At 45.1% G+C, this 17275-nt stretch overlaps 2 protein-coding genes across 2 annotated transcripts in view; one reads left to right on the plus strand and one right to left on the minus strand.

Annotated features, from left to right (window-relative positions):
- Positions 1-246: 246 nt before the first annotated feature.
- Positions 247-6142, minus strand: LOC123746984 (small proline-rich protein 3-like). The gene is made up of 3 exons (XM_045728887.2): positions 6037-6142; positions 4240-4772; positions 247-384 (listed from the first exon to the last, which is right to left on the minus strand). Exons 1-3 carry the CDS (start codon positions 6140-6142, stop codon positions 247-249), a joined length of 777 nt encoding a protein of 258 aa, XP_045584843.2.
- The window catches only part of LOC123747075 (vitellogenin receptor), a 222334-nt gene continuing 207706 nt past the window's right edge, over positions 2648-17275 (plus strand). Inside the window, exon 1 of the mRNA XM_045729073.2 lies at positions 2648-2786. The gene's annotated coding sequence lies outside the window, so the exon portion shown is untranslated. The remainder of the gene's footprint in view (positions 2787-17275) is intronic.

Consider the following 17275-nt stretch of genomic DNA (forward strand, 5'->3'; position numbering starts at 1 on the left):
CTTCATCAAGAACGTCAAACTATCCAATAAATATTTATATTTAAACCCGAACTTTTGCTCTTACCTAGTTTTTTAGTTTATTTTATCGAATAATCTTTTCTTGGGAATTTTATGTATCTAGGAGAAAGAGGCGCGTTTTGTTTCACATTGGTTGTACTAGGCTGTTGTGTCCTACTGCTGGATTCTGAACGTCGAGGACAGAATCTTATTTTGGGTGTCGTGATCCTCCACTTATTTAATGTTGTCCTAATTTGGCCTTTTGCTGTTCTCGAGGACCATCTCACTGCCCTCATCTGGCTTCTCTGTGACCTCATTTGACTTCTTGTTTCTTTTATTTGGCTTCATGTTCTCTGGATTTGGGTTCTCGTTCTCCTCATTTGGCTTCTGTTCAGGTTAACTATATTTTGCCGGACAATCAAATGCCAAATGGAGGGCGTAACCGTCTGAAAACAAATTAAATTTTCTGTCAAACTGTATCAGATCGAGGAAGAGTCCGATTCTGATCGTTGTTTAACAAAGAGTCTTCAATCCCCTCTTCCACTTGAATCTAATTTGTTAATGCTCGTCTTTTCGTTTCAGGATCTCTATCATATTGGATAGTTACGGCTAAAACTCGAACAACATTTTGTTATGCTAACTCTAAGACCATTTGTCTTAGTTCAAGTCATGTTAAAAGAGATGGGGGACTGTTTTCAAACATTGGAAACGATTCCTCAATTGATCCAGGGTAATCTAAACCTTCGTAGGAAGCTTATGGCTGCATCGCGCGATTACATATCCTTATAAAATGTGACACTGTTGCATAGACATTGCACAATATATATTGAAATGCAAATTAGTTAATGCATATAAAATCAATCACAACAAATATATATATATTTGATATATAAAGAAGGCAAATTGGAAGGTCACAAGCCTAGTGACGTCAAGGTGTTTAAAATCTGGAATACGCTGTGAAAGTGGCAGGAATTATATATATGCCTTATCCAAGGGTGTTTATAAATAATGTTGATAATATGTATGATTGTGATGACATATGTTGATAGTGATGAAGTTGTGCGGTGTTGATAGTATGTGGTGTTGACAATGTTTGGTGTTGATAGTGTTAATGGTGTATGTTGTTGATAGTGCAGTGATGTGTTCAATAATTTACATACCAAGAAACTAAGAATTTCACTTTAATCTTTAACATAAATAAGAATTGTTTATTCTTGTTTATTTTGCATTAAAGATAGAATATATCTATCTTTAATGTTAACAAGAATGATAACACACGGCTGTTTTTTATTTATGAAGAATCTGGATTGTAACTTTCTTGAATTGCAACCGGTTTCTTATATAGATATGAAAACTACAGATAAGACGACTAAGTCGTTTGGTTAGAACGACCAAAACTCTTAATATAATATTAAATAGCAATACAGTTGAAAGTGATTAACGAAATGTATAATAAACCTTCAAGCCACAAGAGTCTTGAAGACGAACTCGTGGCTGAAGAAGCTTCTGTCTAAGACTTCCAGGTTTGTGAACAAATATTTTCTTATAAATATCTTGTTTCTCAAAACTTACTTAAAGTGCTTTAAATCCTAATGTAAGGAGTTACATTACTGTAACATTACTGTAAAGACTGTAGGTAGCAAAGAAGCCTATTAATCTTTGTTAGGACTCTACTGTGCTAGGCTAAGCTGACTGGATCTGTAAATAGACTGTTTAAGTATATGCTAACAAACTTGCAACTAGTTCATGATTACTATAGCTTTGTTAGCAAAACAAGTCCTGGGACTGAGTTCAAGAGCCAATTATGTGCTTCTGTAGCCTCACTCACAGGATGGGTATGGCGGGTTTAATGAACTACTAAACTATATTGAGAGCTTTTCTCCTCATAGCCTTAACTTAAGGGCTACTATTTTAACGTCCAACTGTACACTAGATATACGAGCTAGATTATTGTATGGGCATAATAAAATATTAAGGATTTGCAAATAAGAATTCTCATTTCATGTGTTGATTATGCAAATAGTTAACAAAACTCTCGTCTCACTAAGTGAAGTTTGAGTATTACAAAATCATGACACATGTACTCAAAATGTAATAAATAAAGTATATTAATTTATAATATTATCCCGCTAGGCAGAAGCGCACATGGGGTATGCAGCCTAGCCACTTAAGGAATTTTTAAAGACCACATGTTCATGTTTCTGTTAATTCCCGCACTTATGTTTGGAATAGTCTTGCGGTATTTATGTATTTATAAGTACCGATAAGTACTGCAAATTCTTCTCTATATATTAGCCCAGAACACGTATTGAGCATCGTGTATTAAGAAACAGGTGCCAATACCGCTGGACACTGTGCTTACCTGCTCAGTTCCTAGCGTGAGCCGCCCGTGGCAAACGTACGATGATTAAAAACAATCCCAATTAATGTCCATTGGCTTCTCACATGCCGCGTCAATAATTTTGCCTTAACGTATAACTACCCACGAAAAAGATAAATACAATTAGATTCAAGGGAAATGTCTATGAATAGGGTTTTTTTGTATGTTTGCGGTACGAGTGTTTGGGGGTGCGCGGGTAACCTTCACCCGCGAGAACTTGGCCCGTGAGGTAGTTACTGGTGGCAAGTGTGTTGTGTTGAGGCATCAGCAGCCGCGTGGTGCTGTGCTCGTTAACCAGTTTTAACAGCAAGGAAGCGTCCTGAGGCTGTCCTAGTGCGTCAAGTTGGAGGTATTGAGCCAAATATATCAATTATACGCGGTTGTCATCATATTCGCAGTGCAGTTGAAGGTAGGATCGAGGCGGCCTATGCTCTTATTAATTTATTTATTTATTTATTTATTTATTTATTTATTTATTTATATATATACAAGAAGGTACATTGGGATTGTGAGGATACATAGGATAGTAATTACAATCTTGTAAAGCCACTAGTACGCGCAGCGTTTCGGGCAGGTGCCGACAATCGCCTTATTCGTCATTATTTTAGATAACTTAATTAAAATTCTACATGTGTGCATGATTTTGTAAAACTAATCGAGATTTATTTTGTGGTTTATGTTATATTTATCGTTTGTTTTTACAGTTAATTTAACGGGGTATTGTGTTTTCTATCTTCAGGTCTGTTAAGGTTAAACATTGTGTTAAAGACGGATGTTGTTTCAAATTTAAATTAGTTTTGCCTAACCAGAAGAGTTCCAACCCAGACAACCCACTTAACCTATCCAGGCCGATGCTAATTAGTCCCAAAAAACGTCAATATTTCGGCACTTGAATTTTTACCGAAGCCGCAATTAGGCTGTACTGGTTTTAAGTTGTTCCAGATAGTAGAATACAACTATCATTGTATTACTCGTTCTCGGGGTACAGATTGTTTCATATTCTGGGCATAATGAATGGTCTAAATTACAGGGCTCCGAGTTCCAGACTATGTTTACTACACACTCTGTCCTCATCAACAAAGGTCAAAGTTAATTACTAAACCACTAGTTTACGAATGAAAAACGCTTACTCACGTCTCACAACTGATGTCATTTGAACATTTCTCAAATAGTGCTTCCCTAACGACCTGTTCGAATTGCAAAGCGGTAAATGCTTCACTAACGTAATACAAATAATGGCCAACAGAATCTAAACACCTAACCTCACCTTCTTTCTTTCTTTATTATGCACCCTATACCCATCCCGTGGGCGGTGGTGTAAAGGTTTACAGAAGCACATAATCGGTCCAGGAACTAAACCCTCCCCCACCCCCAAGTTTGTTTAGCTAAGCAAATAACAATCTTTTGACGCTAGTTACAAAATTGTTAATGTTATATATATTCACACATATATATACATGCACATGTATATACATATACATATATACACATACATATACAAACACCTACACATATACAATCAATAATCTTTTGTATCTCAAGTGATTCAACTAGAGGCTCACAACAGTCACTATACAAGGCACTTTACATTAACCTAGCCTACGACTAAATATGCACAATATGCTAATATATAATAATATTAATATATATTTGAGAACATGCAGGCGATGAGTCACAATAACGTGGCTAAAGTATTTTGACCAGACCACACACTAAAAGGTGAAGGGACGACGACGTTTCGGTCCGTCCTGGACCATTCTCAAGTCCGGAGAATGGTCCAGGACGGACCGAAACGTCGCCGTCCCTTCACCTTCTAGTGTGGTCTGGTCAACATATTTGAGAACATTTTTATTTTGAATGACCAGCATATTAAAATTGATGATGCGTGTATGAGTGTATATATCATAGCCTGATGATGGGTTGGTATCATAGTCTGATGATGGGTTGGTATCATAGCCTGATGATGGGTTGGTATCATAGCCTGATGATGGGTTGGTATCATAGCCTGATGATGGGTTGGTATCATAGCCTGATGATGGGTTGGTATCATAGCCTGATGATGGGTTGGTATCATAGCCTGATGATGGGTTGGTATCATAGCCTGATGATGGGTTGGTATCATAGCCTGATGATGGGTTGGTATCATAGCCTGATGATGGGTTGGTATCATAGCCTGATGATGGGTTGGTATCATAGCCTGATGATGGGTTGGTATCATAGCCTGATGATGGGTTGGTATCATAGCCTGATGATGGGTTGGTATCATAGCCTGATGATGGGTTGGTATCATAGCCTGATGATGGGTTGGTATCATAGCCTGATGATGGGTTGGTATCATAGCCTGATGATGGGTTGGTATCATAGCCTGATGATGGGTTGGTACTACGATATTTCTCTTGGAGGGTAAAGTGTTATTGCTGGAGTTGATAATGCGGTGTACTATTAAGAAGTGTTATAGGACTGAAAGTGTTGGCCTGGGGCCAGATTCACGAAGCAGTTACGCAAGCACTTACGAACCTGTACATCTTTTCTCGATCTTTGGCGGCTTTGTTTACAATTATTAAACAGTTAATGAGCTCCGAAGCACCAGGAGGCTGTTTATAACAATAACAACAGTTGATTGGCAAGTTTGCATGTTTGTAAACTGTGAAATAAATGTAACAAAAGCCGCCAAAGATTGAGAAAAGATGTACAGGTTCGTAAGTGTGTGCGTAACTGCTTCGTGAATCTGGCCCCTGGTTCTGTCACACCCCTGAAACTCTCTCTGCCGATTGACACTTTACCAAGGAAAGATTTTTGTAGTTCACAAATGCCTTTTTCGTCTATATTTTTGCAAGGGGCGTACCCGGGTCTCTCTCTCTTCCAGTCCCCTTCCTTTTTCATCTCTCTTTCCCTATCTCCCTTTTTTCCTATCTCCCCTCTTCTCCAAATGTCTCCCTCTCCCCGTTTCCCCCTCTCCATTCTCCCCTAGATATTAGTCTCCCCCCTACACCTCCCTCCCCCACTCACTCTTACAATCTCCTCCCTTCCCCCCTCCCCTTGCGTTTTCAAGTAAAGAAATCTAGGGAATAGGCACAGATGGATAATATCACGGCACAGACGGTTAATACGGCAAATATTCGGATAACACGGATCAAAAGACGACAGGAGCAGGATGAGGGACCCGGTATGCGGATATCTGCAGGAAGCTTCCCCGGGCACCCCTGGTACTGCTTCAGAGACACGCCCAGCTACGGCCTTATCTGTACCTCTGGTCCTCAGATAACGACGGGGGTGAGGGGGTACACCTGGGCGACACTGAGAGGGTGTAGAAAGGGAGGAGTGTCTGTGTGGTGTATTAGTGTGTTGAGGGCACACACACACATGGTGTAGTGTTATCTTGAGGGGCTTGTGTAGTGTGAGTGTAAGGGCTTGAGTAGTGAGTGTAGGGTTTGTGTAGTGTGTTAGAGCGTGTAGCGTGAGTGTAAGGGCTTGAGTAGTGAGTGTAGGGCTTGTGTAGTGTGTTAGGGCGTGTAGCGTGAGTGTAAGGGCTTGAGTAGTGAGTGTAGGGCTTGTGTAGTGTGTTAGAGCGTGTAGCGTGAGTGTAAGGGCTTGAGTAGTGAGTGTAGGGCTTGTGTAGTGTGTTAGGGCGTGTAGCGTGAGTGTAAGGGGTTGTGTACCTGGAGATAGCGCAGTTTTCTCTATTCTTTCATTATATTGAGCCATAACCACCGTGAAGAAGTGGCCCGACAATGTTGAATATGTGCTTAAACAAATTGTCTGCATCGTGACTAACACTTGACAACAAGTGTCTCTTGTCTCTTAACAAGTCCGCATTATTAACACTTTCATATGAATTATTCTCATTTCAGTAACGAAATTTGTATCCCAGTTACAACTACGGAAGATTAAGTTATGTGTTATCCTTTACTTACTTTTCCTGAAGCCTAATTTATCGCTTAACTTGCATCTGCTTCTCTTGGGGCCTGAAGCACAACTCTTCTGTCATCCACCAAACTATTCTGAAACTGAATCTTTGGCCTCTAGATTTTTTCATCTAATTGGCTGGCATATAACAACGTTGTGCATTTGTACTGCTATTAGTGCAGAGCTTGGGAGGAGTACACATTATTACCAAAGCCTACCATTCATTCCACGTGCCAGACCTGCGCATGTAGAGGCGTCCTTGTTCTTGCTCACCTCTACAATTGTTAAATTTTTTTCAATTTTGCCCCGAGGGGCGAGTTGTTTTACTTTTAATCAATCCCGAAAGCTCCCCTTCCCTCCCCTCTGCTGTTACAAACGCAAGAGAGGGAGAGGAGAGAGGGGGGATAAAGAGGAGAGGAGAGAGAGGGAGGGGTAAGGGGAAAAGAAGAATGGGAGAGAGAGAAAGGATGGGGGACAAGAGGGAATTAAGGCGGAGACTATGGAAGCTTCACATATTTATCTGGGAATTAGGGGCCATGGTGACGAGGTCCTGTAAGTAGTCGTGTGTACGTCATATCAGCGTAGCAAAATTCTTCATTATTATGTAAACACGCAGAAGACAAGGCTGCTATTATATCATTGCCGGCATCTTGCCATTATGTTGTGCCCTGGGCCGCTCGTGACTCATGGGACTATGATGTGCGGCATTGTAACCACGATGGAGGACGGGGGTGAGTGCTGTAGTGTTATGTGTTGAAGGTTCTACTGTGAGAGTACAGCAAGATGGTTGTGTGTGGTAGGACCCGCACTCCTCGTTTGTGTGTACTCACCCAATTGTACTCACCTAATTGTGCTTGCGGGGGTTGAGCTCTGGCTCTTTGGTCCCGCCTCTCAACTGTCAATCAACTGGTGTACAGGTTCCTGAGCCTACTGGGCTCTATCATATCTACACTTGAAACTGTGTATGGAGTCAGCCTCCACCACATCACTTCCTGTGTGTGCGTGTGCGTGTGTGTGTGTGTGTGTGTGTGTGTGTGTGTGTGTGTGTGTGTGTGTGTGTGTGTGTGTGTGTGTGTGTGTGTGTGCGCGCGCGTGTGCGCGTGCGCCTGCCTTTGTGGGTATGTACTTACCTAATTGTACATGCATTCCTGCACGGTTTAAGCTTGGACTCCTTGCTGCCGCCTCTCTACATTAAATCAACTGGTGTACCGCTTCTTGAGCTTATTGGGCTGTATTATATTTAAATTTGAAGCTGTGTGTGATAAAGCACAGGCGAGAACTTGAAAACTTAGAGTCCGGCCGCGAGCCTCGTCCCATAGTTACGAGGGATGGAATATGAAAAAGACATAAAAGTGGCTGACCTAACAACGCTAGACGAGAGAGAAAGGTGAAAGACATAAAACTTCCAAGGGAGATGTCATGGGTGAAGTAGTAGACGGAGATAGATCATTGATGTGAGGCAAATTATAGTAACTTAGCCCAAGTGTAGGTAAAGTGAATTAACTAGACAAGAAGGCAACTTCATCCATATTTCAAATAGTAAATGAAAAGATGTTTAAAAAAAACTGGGTCTAAGAGCTGAAGCTTGATTTTAGAGGTCCAAACAAGTATTAAAATAAGAACGCTAGAACGCTAGACAATTTATTGGTTGAGTTACCGCTCCGTCGCTCAACGTTTTCTCATTATCGCTGTTCGTTTTCTCTAACCATAGTTGCCGGTTTAAGGCATAATTTTCGTATGTCATAAATGGCGCCTCATAATTTTATACAATTTTCCGTGCGTCTTAAGGATTCATCACCCGTGATGAGTCGCCTCATAAGGTAAATAGTGGTATGTCAAACTGTCCGTAGTTTGACATACCACTATGTCAAACCAGACTATGACATAGACCTGACTATGACCAGACCTATTATTCCCCAGACTATGCAACACGCTCTCACATACTGTCTGTCTCATAGACGGGCATATATAATAATAATTAATAATCCGTGTTGTTGGGGACAGGACGCCAGTGTATATATGTACTTTAGGCTCGTATCGAGGACTACCCCCCCCCTTCCCCAGGGTCACACTAATGACCCCCTCCCTTCCCCACAGGGTACACCCCACAACAGTGGCCTATCTCCCGGGAGCCTATTTACGGCTAGGTGAACAGAGGCAGTAGGTGGAAAGAAACTTGCCCAACAGTTTTTGTCCAGCCTGGGATTTGTTTCTATTTCGAGTTCCAGGAAGGCCTATGAAAAGTGAATGTCTCGAATCATCAATATGCAAGATGGTTGACAGGGTGATCTTAGGCCTACCTTGAGATGGTTACCTTGAGGTGTTTCCGGGGCTTAGCGTCTCCGCGCGCGGTCGACGTCATGTCACATACCATATACTAAGTGAAGGAAAGGAACTATTAGTGGAAAGCGCCAAACATTACGAATATATAGCCCTTGGAAGGGATCAGGATAAGGATTAGGGATGGGACGGGGGGGGGGGGGGGAGGAATGGTGCCCAACCACTTGGACGGTCGGGGATTGAACGCCGACCTGCATCAAGCGAGACCGTCTCTCTACCGTCCAGCCCAAGCGGTTGGGCACCAGGTGAAGTTGTTAAAGGACGGAGCATTGCTAATTGTCCAGTTATCCAGTGTGGTTGTACTTACCTGCCAGTATTGACGGATCAGCACTTGCCCGCGGTCAACCTCAGCAACCACAATTAGACGCGCACGTAGCTATCAGCATCTACCACCATTGTTGTTCATGTTGTCTTATTATTTAACTATTCTGTCGTTCGCATTCTTGGTCGATTCTGTCCTTAAAGATGTGGATGGATGTGGCTGATTGTGGTAGTGTGGGTGTGGTAGATTGTGGTAGTGTGTGTGTGGTAGATTGTGGTAGTGTGGGTGTGGTAGATTGTGGTAGTGTGGGTGTGGTAGATTGTGGTAGTGTGGGTGTGGTAGATTGTGGTAGTGTGTGTGTGGTAGATTGTGGTAGTGTGGGTGTGGTAGAGTGTGGTAGAGTGTGGTAGTGTGGGTGTGGTAGAGTGTGGTAGTGTGGGTGTGGTAGTGTGGGTGTGGTAGAGTGTGGTAGTGTGGGTGTGGTAGTGTGGGTGTGGTAGAGTGTGGTAGTGTGGGTGTGGTAGTGTGGGTGTGGTAGTGTGTGTGTGTGGTAGTGTGGGTGTGGTAGTGTGAGTGTGGTAGTGTGTGTGGTAGTGTGGGTGTGGTAGTGTGTGTGTGGTAGTGTGGGTGTGGTAGAGTGTGACAGGGGTAGTGGGGTTGACGTAGTGGAGGGGACATGTTCTCCGTCCCCACATCTAAATGTCACTGCTTCTATCTTATTAAACTCGTAAACTTTTGATGTGAATGGAACTTCCATACGTTAGTGGGTAGCCTACTTAATGGTGCCAGTAGGCCTTAGGCCTACTGGCGCCTGGGTGTATATTTACCCATTGTCACTAATGGATATATGGGACCGCTGCATGCTAATGTGAGATGTGCTATTCACAGGACCGACGCTGTTGAAAGGAACCTTAAGGACCCTTACGGGACCTTAAGGAGCCCTGGAGGCCCTGGAATGTGGGTTCCTATTGATGAGATGTAAATCATGTTTATTCTGGATAATATGACCCGGTCTGGACAAATGAACGCCGGTCACATTGATGTCAGGATGGTTGTAGAGTTCACTGGTGTGAGGCAGTAAGGTTCGTTCAGGTCAGAGTGGTAGTAATGTTTATTGATGTCCGTGTGGTAGTAAGGTTCAGTGATGCCAGTGAGGTTGTAATGTACCTTACAACCACATAGGTATAATTGTGGTTGTGAGAGTGCATCGCCCCCCTGATGTTGTGGGTGAAGGAGCTTCCTGTGGCAGCCGCTGAGGCCTCCTTTTACTAGCAACAAACTCCCGGGTGAGGTATGGTAACCATGTTGCCATAGTACCACCCTAGTGTGGTACTATGTGGTGTAGTGGCTCCTGCTACAGCTGCTGTTACTTCTACAACTGCTGCTACTTCTGCAACAGCTGCAACTAATGTGGCTGCTCCTAAGACTGTTGCTACAGCATCGGGGCTTGGTGAGTGGTGGCTGTGATGACGAACAGTTACCTAAACATAGTCGAGACTGTAAGGGTGAACTGTGAGTAGCGTTATGGTGTGGTTGTGGCAACAGTGTAGTCAGTCAGGCGGCCTGCGAGCGATAAGATATAAAGGGCGCGTTTATGAAGGGAACTGCAGACGTGTGGGGGGGGCAGAGCAGACATGGGTGTGGACACAGCAGACATATGGGGGGGCAGAGCAGACCTGTTTTCAGAGGATACATATGTAAAGGCATAGCTAACGTGTGTGTGTGTCACAACATGCACGGGGAGGGCACACAAGACTGGGGACTCATAAAACATTGAGTCACTGGCCACGTCTCCTTCGTGTCCACTACGGGCTCACCATAGCCCGTGCTACTTGGAACATTTTGTTCCAAGGAGCGAATCTTAAACAACAAACGTCTCCTTCATCCTGACCAGGTCGCCCGCCGTCTTAATAAACACTTCCACCTCTCAAATATATTTCTAAAGCAGCTGCGTGAGTCCTTATCTTATTGGTTCCATGCAATTTAATGTTTTATCTTAAGAGATTACAATTTGCTAACAATAATTAGAGAAATTTGTCCAGGAAGACAATGTATTTAACACTATTTATGTTCTATTTCTGCAATATTTCTCAAGGAGTAAGAATTTCGTAGTAGTAGTGAAGATACGACTCTACCAGTCACCACAACGGCTCGCTCGCTCCTTTCCTGAAGGCTGGACACAAGGGTTCCCGTCACCCTGGAATATTGAAGTAAAAAATAAAGGAAATGTAATGTGCTGGATTTTTGCCTGACGATGCTGAGCGAGAATGAAGAGTGATATCAAGATAACCTCAAGATATACATGGAATATTATATTCATAAGAACACGAGTCAAGAGATAAAAGGTAAGCTAAGGGGTGTGTCTTGTGGCGAGGAGGGGCGCCCTTCCCCCACGCGCCTCTATAACACTATTTTATAATAAGTCGATAAAGATTGATATAGATTAAGCCACCCAAAGGGTGTGGCACGGGCATGAATAGCCCGTAATATAATTAGTGGTGTGGCGCGGTGCTACAGCTACTCCTCGACTCGGTGTGAATGGCAGTACTGATTAGTCGCATCGTAATTATAGAAGCAGCGTGTATAGTTATGTCAATAGTGAAATAATTCATAAACATATGTTTAGTAGATGAGATGAACTATTTAATTATATGTGTGAATATTTAAGACTAAGAATTAATATGGAAATATAAATATACTCAAAATAGCTAACAAAAATGAGCGGAGAAGAGCGTGGGAACAAACTGAATGCAGTGGCATCGACCAGTGGCAATTGCAAGTGGGGTGGAAGGGTACCGGGGGGGGGGGAGGGGGGTGGTGTTGCAAAGATAACCAGAGATCGATGAGAAACACTCTGAAGGAGCACGTCGGCTTTTGAGATAACGTAATTGATGTTGCACCAGGCCAGGTTGGTTTATGGCGGAGGTCCGCTTCTGCTCTGACAGCTCTACCACTTTGGTCTGCCAGTTCCGGCCCTGTGGTCTGCTAGCTCCGGTCTTCTGGTCAGTTAGTTCCGGCTCTCTGGTCTGCTAGCTCCGGCCCTCTGGTCTGCTAGTTCCGGTCTTCTGGTCTGTTAGTTCCGGCTCTCTGGTCTGCTAGCTCCGGCCCTCTGGTCTGCTAGTTCCGGCCCTGTGGTCTGTTAGTTCCGGCTCTCTGGTCTGCTAGCTCCGGCCCTCTGGTCTGCTAGTTCCGGTCTTCTGGTCTGTTAGTTCCGGCTCTCTGGTCTGCTAGCTCCGGCCCTCTGGTCTGCTAGTTCCGGCCCTGTAGTCTGTTAGTTCCGGCTCTCTGGTCTGCTAGTTCCGGTCTTCTGGTCTGTTAGCTCCGGCCCTCTGGTCTGCTAGTTCCGGTCTTCTGGTCTGTTAGTTCCGGCTCTCTGGTCTGTTAGCTCCGGCCCTCTGGTCTGCTGCCTTTGATGCACAAGTCTCAGGTACCGTCCGCCTGCACCTCGTACTAGTCATGGGGCCTCAAGGAAAAGTATCTGTGACGGTATTGGTAGTGTATAATTGGTGGAACAGTAGCAATTAGTGGGTGAGGGACTATGGGCAGTGTGGGTGTAAGAGGGAGGGGGCAAGAGTGGGTGTGTGTGGGTATGGACGTTGCGTGTGGGTGAGGGTGTGAAAGAGAAACACTGAAGCAGTTTTAGGGTATAAGTGTCAGTGTGTGTAGTTGTGACGAGGAACAGTGTAAGTGTGAACAGTGTGTTGGGATGAGGCTTAACAGGGTTCATTGTGTGAGGGAGGCAAGATTTGAGCAGGAACGGTGTGTATGTATAGGGAGGGGGATGTGCATACAGTAAAGAGTGTAGGCTGCGTGGTGTGTGTGTAACTTGAGTGCATACAGGTGAATAAGACCCAAGTAGCCAGGTGCTCAAGGAGGGAGCAATCTGGCACTCGCCCTGCCTGTGAGTGCTGCCTCCTCCTCTTCCCACCACCTTCACCACTCCCCCCCCCCCCACCCTCATCCTCGACATCTGTGCTTGCTGCTTCACGTGAAAATGAGCGACATAAATGGGGGAATATGGGGGTGTTAGAGAGGTGGGAAGTGAGGGAGGGGTTGGAGGAGAGGTGTGGAAATAGGGTGTTGGAATAAAGTTTTCGGGATATGGTGGAGGTTGAGGAAGGGAGTTGGAGGAGAGGGTGTAAAAGGAGGAACCGTAAATAAAGCTGAAGATATTCGCGCTTCAGTTACCATCACTTACTGATCTTTGTGCAAATCCCATCACACTGTGTGTTGTATATCGCGGGTTGCTGCAGTGCTGTCTGGCCCTAGTCGCTGCTGCCCATGACCCCCCAAGACCCTCAGTGTCGTCTGTGTGGCGTCACGACGCGTCGTCTGGCATCAGGACGCGTCGTCTGGTGTCAGGACGCGTCGTCTGACGTCAAAACGCGTCGTCTGGCGTCAGGACGCGTCGTCTGGCGTCAGGACGCGTCGTCTGGCGTCACGACGCGTCGTCTGGCGTCACGACGCGTCGTCTGGTGTCATGACGCGTCGTCTGGCGTCACGACGCGTCGTCTGGCATCAGAACGCGTCGTTTGGCGTCAGAACGCGTCGTCTGGCATCAGAACGCGTCGTCTGGTGTCAGAACGTGTCACCTGGCGTCAGAACGCGTCGTCTGGCGTCAGAACGTGTCACCTGGCGTCAGGACCCGTCGTCTGGCGTCAGGACACGTCTGCGTGGCGTCAGGACCCGTCGTCTGGCGTCACATATCATCTTCACATAAGAGGAGACGTGAGGGGCGGATGGAAGGAAGTTTAGGGAAGGCGCGGGATGTAAACAGAGCACCTAGAGATGTGTGCAGTAGTACAGGGTAAATAAACCCGGACTGTTTTAGCTGTCATCACTTGCACGAGCCTCGCTGCCCCCTGGCGGCCGCTCAACCGCATCTCCACTGTATTTAAGTATTTACTGTACTATTTCTAAGCTATATGTAACAAGTGTTAAAACGAGGGTGTAGTCACCTAGTTGTTTTCGGGGGTTGAGCTTTGCTCTTTCGGCCCGCCTCTCAACTGTCAATCAACTGTTTTCTAACTATTTTTTTTTCTCTACAAACCACACACACACACACCCCAGGAAGCAGCCCGTGACGGCTGACTAACTCCCAGGTACCTATTTACTGCTAGGTAACAGGGACGTTCTGGGTGAAAGAAACTTTGCCCATTTGTTTCTGCCTCGTGCGGGAATCGAACCCGCGCCACAGAATTACGAGTCCTGCGCGCTGTCCACCAGGCTACCAGGGCCCCAGCTAGCTAGTTTGGTTGCAATGTTAACAGTAATAATCTGGTGGAAATGTATATGTTTATCTCTCAGAATGTTTGGTAATATGTTTATTGTTTGTGATGTGTGTCTATGTATGTATTAACACGATGTACTGAACGGGGTGAGAATAGCTTGAGCTACCTCATCCCTTTGTGTGTATTTTACCTCAATAAACTTATTTCAATACCAATTTCAATTTCAATAATAATCTGTAGCCTAACCTGGTCCTGAGAATTACCACATTATTTGTTCAATCGATTTTTGATGCTTGCCATATATATTGGTGTCAGATATAAGGAAGTCATACTTTTCGATATACTGGTGTTTTCTGGCCTTAGAGAGTGTGTGTGATGTCTCTCCTAGTAGAGGCTACTAACGCAAACAACCTTCTCATCCTTCAAACTTTTTTGTTTGTTTGTTTGGGGGGAGGGGGAGGGGGGAGTAAAGAGGAAGGAGAGGCATAGGTGAAGGGAAGTCTAGAAGTGAGAAATACAGTGAGAGGTATGAAAGTAGGCGGGCTGTCCGCCTTGCTGACACCATGTGTGGGTGAATGGCCTTCACACTGGTGCACAATAATGATTTCCGTCATTGTTGCAAGCTCAGATGTCCGGAAAATAAACCGGTAGGTCATTATACACACCTGGTATTCTCCCTTAAATGCACACACAGACTAAGACACAATAACCTGGTGTCATACATATGAATTGGGTTATTTGTTCTTAAATATGTGTGTGGCAGACTAGGCATTATTTACTAGAACAGCTGGCAAGTGTAAACAAGGGAATGGTTATGGCTTGGAATATCTTTGAATTAGTTGTTAGAATTTCTAATTATCTGTAATTGAGAGTGTTGCAAGGTGTCAGGTGAAGGCAACGAGAGTTGTCAAATGTCACATAGTGTCAGCAGCGTTACCAAGTGGTCCATAAAAGCAGCAATGTTACCAATTGTCCTGTGAAGATAGCAGTGTTACCAAGCCGCGTTATTAATACTGGTTTGGGAGTGTTATTTGTCTCTCAAACTTTTTCTCACCAGAGCTGCGTGACTCATGCGCTGTTTGGATGAGTGAGTGGCTGCTTGTCCTGGTCCTTGGTGGTGTTTGGATGAGTGAGTGGTTGCTTGTCCTGCTCCTTGGTGGTGTTTGGATGAGTGTGTGGTTGCTTGTCCTGCTCCTTGGTGGTGTTTGGATGAGTGTGTGGTTGCTTGTCCTGCTCCTTGGTGGTGTTTGGATGAGTGAGTGGCTGCTTGTCCTGGTCCTTGGTGGTGTTTGGATGAGTGAGTGGCTGCTTGTCCTGCTCCTTGGTGGTGTTTGGATGAGTGAGTGGCTGCTTGTCCTGCTCCTTGGTGGTGTTTGGATGAGTGAGTGGCTGCTTGTCCTGGTCCTTGGTGGTGTTTGGATGAGTGAGTGGCTGCTTGTCCTGGTCCTTGGTGGCGTTTGGTGGAATTTTTTTGCAGTTGTTAATGTGACGCGAGTATCCTGGAGGTGGTGTTTGTGGTTTGTTGAGTTGGTAGTGGTGGATGTTGTGGTCTGGTTGGTTTATTAATGCTGGTTGATGGTTTCTGTTTATTTTGCTTGATGATGGTGGCTGGTGCTGGTAGGTGTGGTTTTCGGTGTGGTTATTGGTGGTAGTTGCGGCGACGTAGGTCATGATGGTGGTTAGGTTACAACCGTCGGTAACTGAGGAGTTAGACACACGTGGTCTGCGGGCGGGGGGTGTGGGCGGCACACACACCCACGGGCGGGGTGTGGGCGGCGCTGGCACCCACAGCTGTCACCACAAGGGCACCAGTGACTTTTTTGTCCCTCAAGTGTTTGCACAGCCCAAACAAAATCGGACAAAACCACGATTGACGACACATATATGTTGTGTTGTGTTGTCTACGGCCGGTTTCAAGAGGTTTTCTTGCAATGTAGTTTAAACTTAAGCTTCCCTGTTCATAGAATGTTCAATGAGGCTATTGGTGTTAGCGGTCCGCAGGCCTGTAACAACCAGGTTGATCAGCTGTGGTGTTGTGAGTTTCCAAGGGTGCTGTGACTGTCTTGAAGGCTCGTCTCTCAACACCGTCACTCACACCGTCACTCACAGCGTCACTCACACCGTCACTCACACCGTCACTCACAGCGTCACTCACACCGTCACTCACACCGTCACTCACACCGTCACTCACACCGTCACTCACACCGTCACTCACACCGTCACTCACAGCGTCACTCACAGCGTCACTCACACCGTCACTCACACCGTCACTCACACCGTCACTCACACCGTCACTCACACCGTCACTCACAGCGTCACTCACACCGTCACTCACACCGTCACTCACACCGTCACTCACACCGTCACTCACACCGTCACTCACACCGTCACTCACACCGTCAGTCACACCGTCACTCACACCGTCACTCACACCGTCACTCACACCGTCACTCACACCGTCACTCACAGCTACTCTTCGAATTCTCGTGTGTACATACTGCCATGTGTGTACATATAGGTTATCAGAGGAGTAGTAGGGTCTAAGACCTGAGAAAAGTATGTTTGTCTTTACGTCATCACTGTGATATAACCAAACCTAACCTTAAGTAAGTGTGATGTGACTTTGACGTTATAATGTTCATGCGGGCGCAGGTTTGGTATGCTAGTGTATGAGTGTATGGTAGTGTATGAGAGTGTATGAGAGTGTATGGTAGTGTATGAGAGTGTATGCTAGTGTATGGTAGTGTATGGTAGTGTATGAGAGTGTATGGTAGTGTATGAGAGTGTATGGTAGTGTATGAGAGTGTATGGTAGTGTATGAGAGTGTATGGTAGTGTATGAGAGTGTATGGTAGTGTATGAGAGTGTATGGTAGTGTATGGTAGTGTTTGAGGGAGACCTCGCCACAGGTCCAGGGACTCCTCACCACCGTCTTGTCGTCACCGCCTCCAGTAACAGCCACTTGGACGGCCGCTCGTATAATGACAGTTGATGGAAGGTGTTGACGCGTTACACACTCGTCTGGAGCGGATGACACAAAAACATTCACTGTTCACCTTTCTGCCGTGTTAACTTGATTGACACATAGTAAGTCATTGTTGTGTCATTTTGACACGCGCTGAACACTTCTTTAGTGTTACCAGTTTATATATATATATAT

The sequence above is a fragment of the Procambarus clarkii genome, chromosome 87, assembly GCF_040958095.1.
Source record: "Procambarus clarkii isolate CNS0578487 chromosome 87, FALCON_Pclarkii_2.0, whole genome shotgun sequence".
Taxonomy (NCBI): Eukaryota; Metazoa; Arthropoda; class Malacostraca; order Decapoda; family Cambaridae; genus Procambarus; species Procambarus clarkii.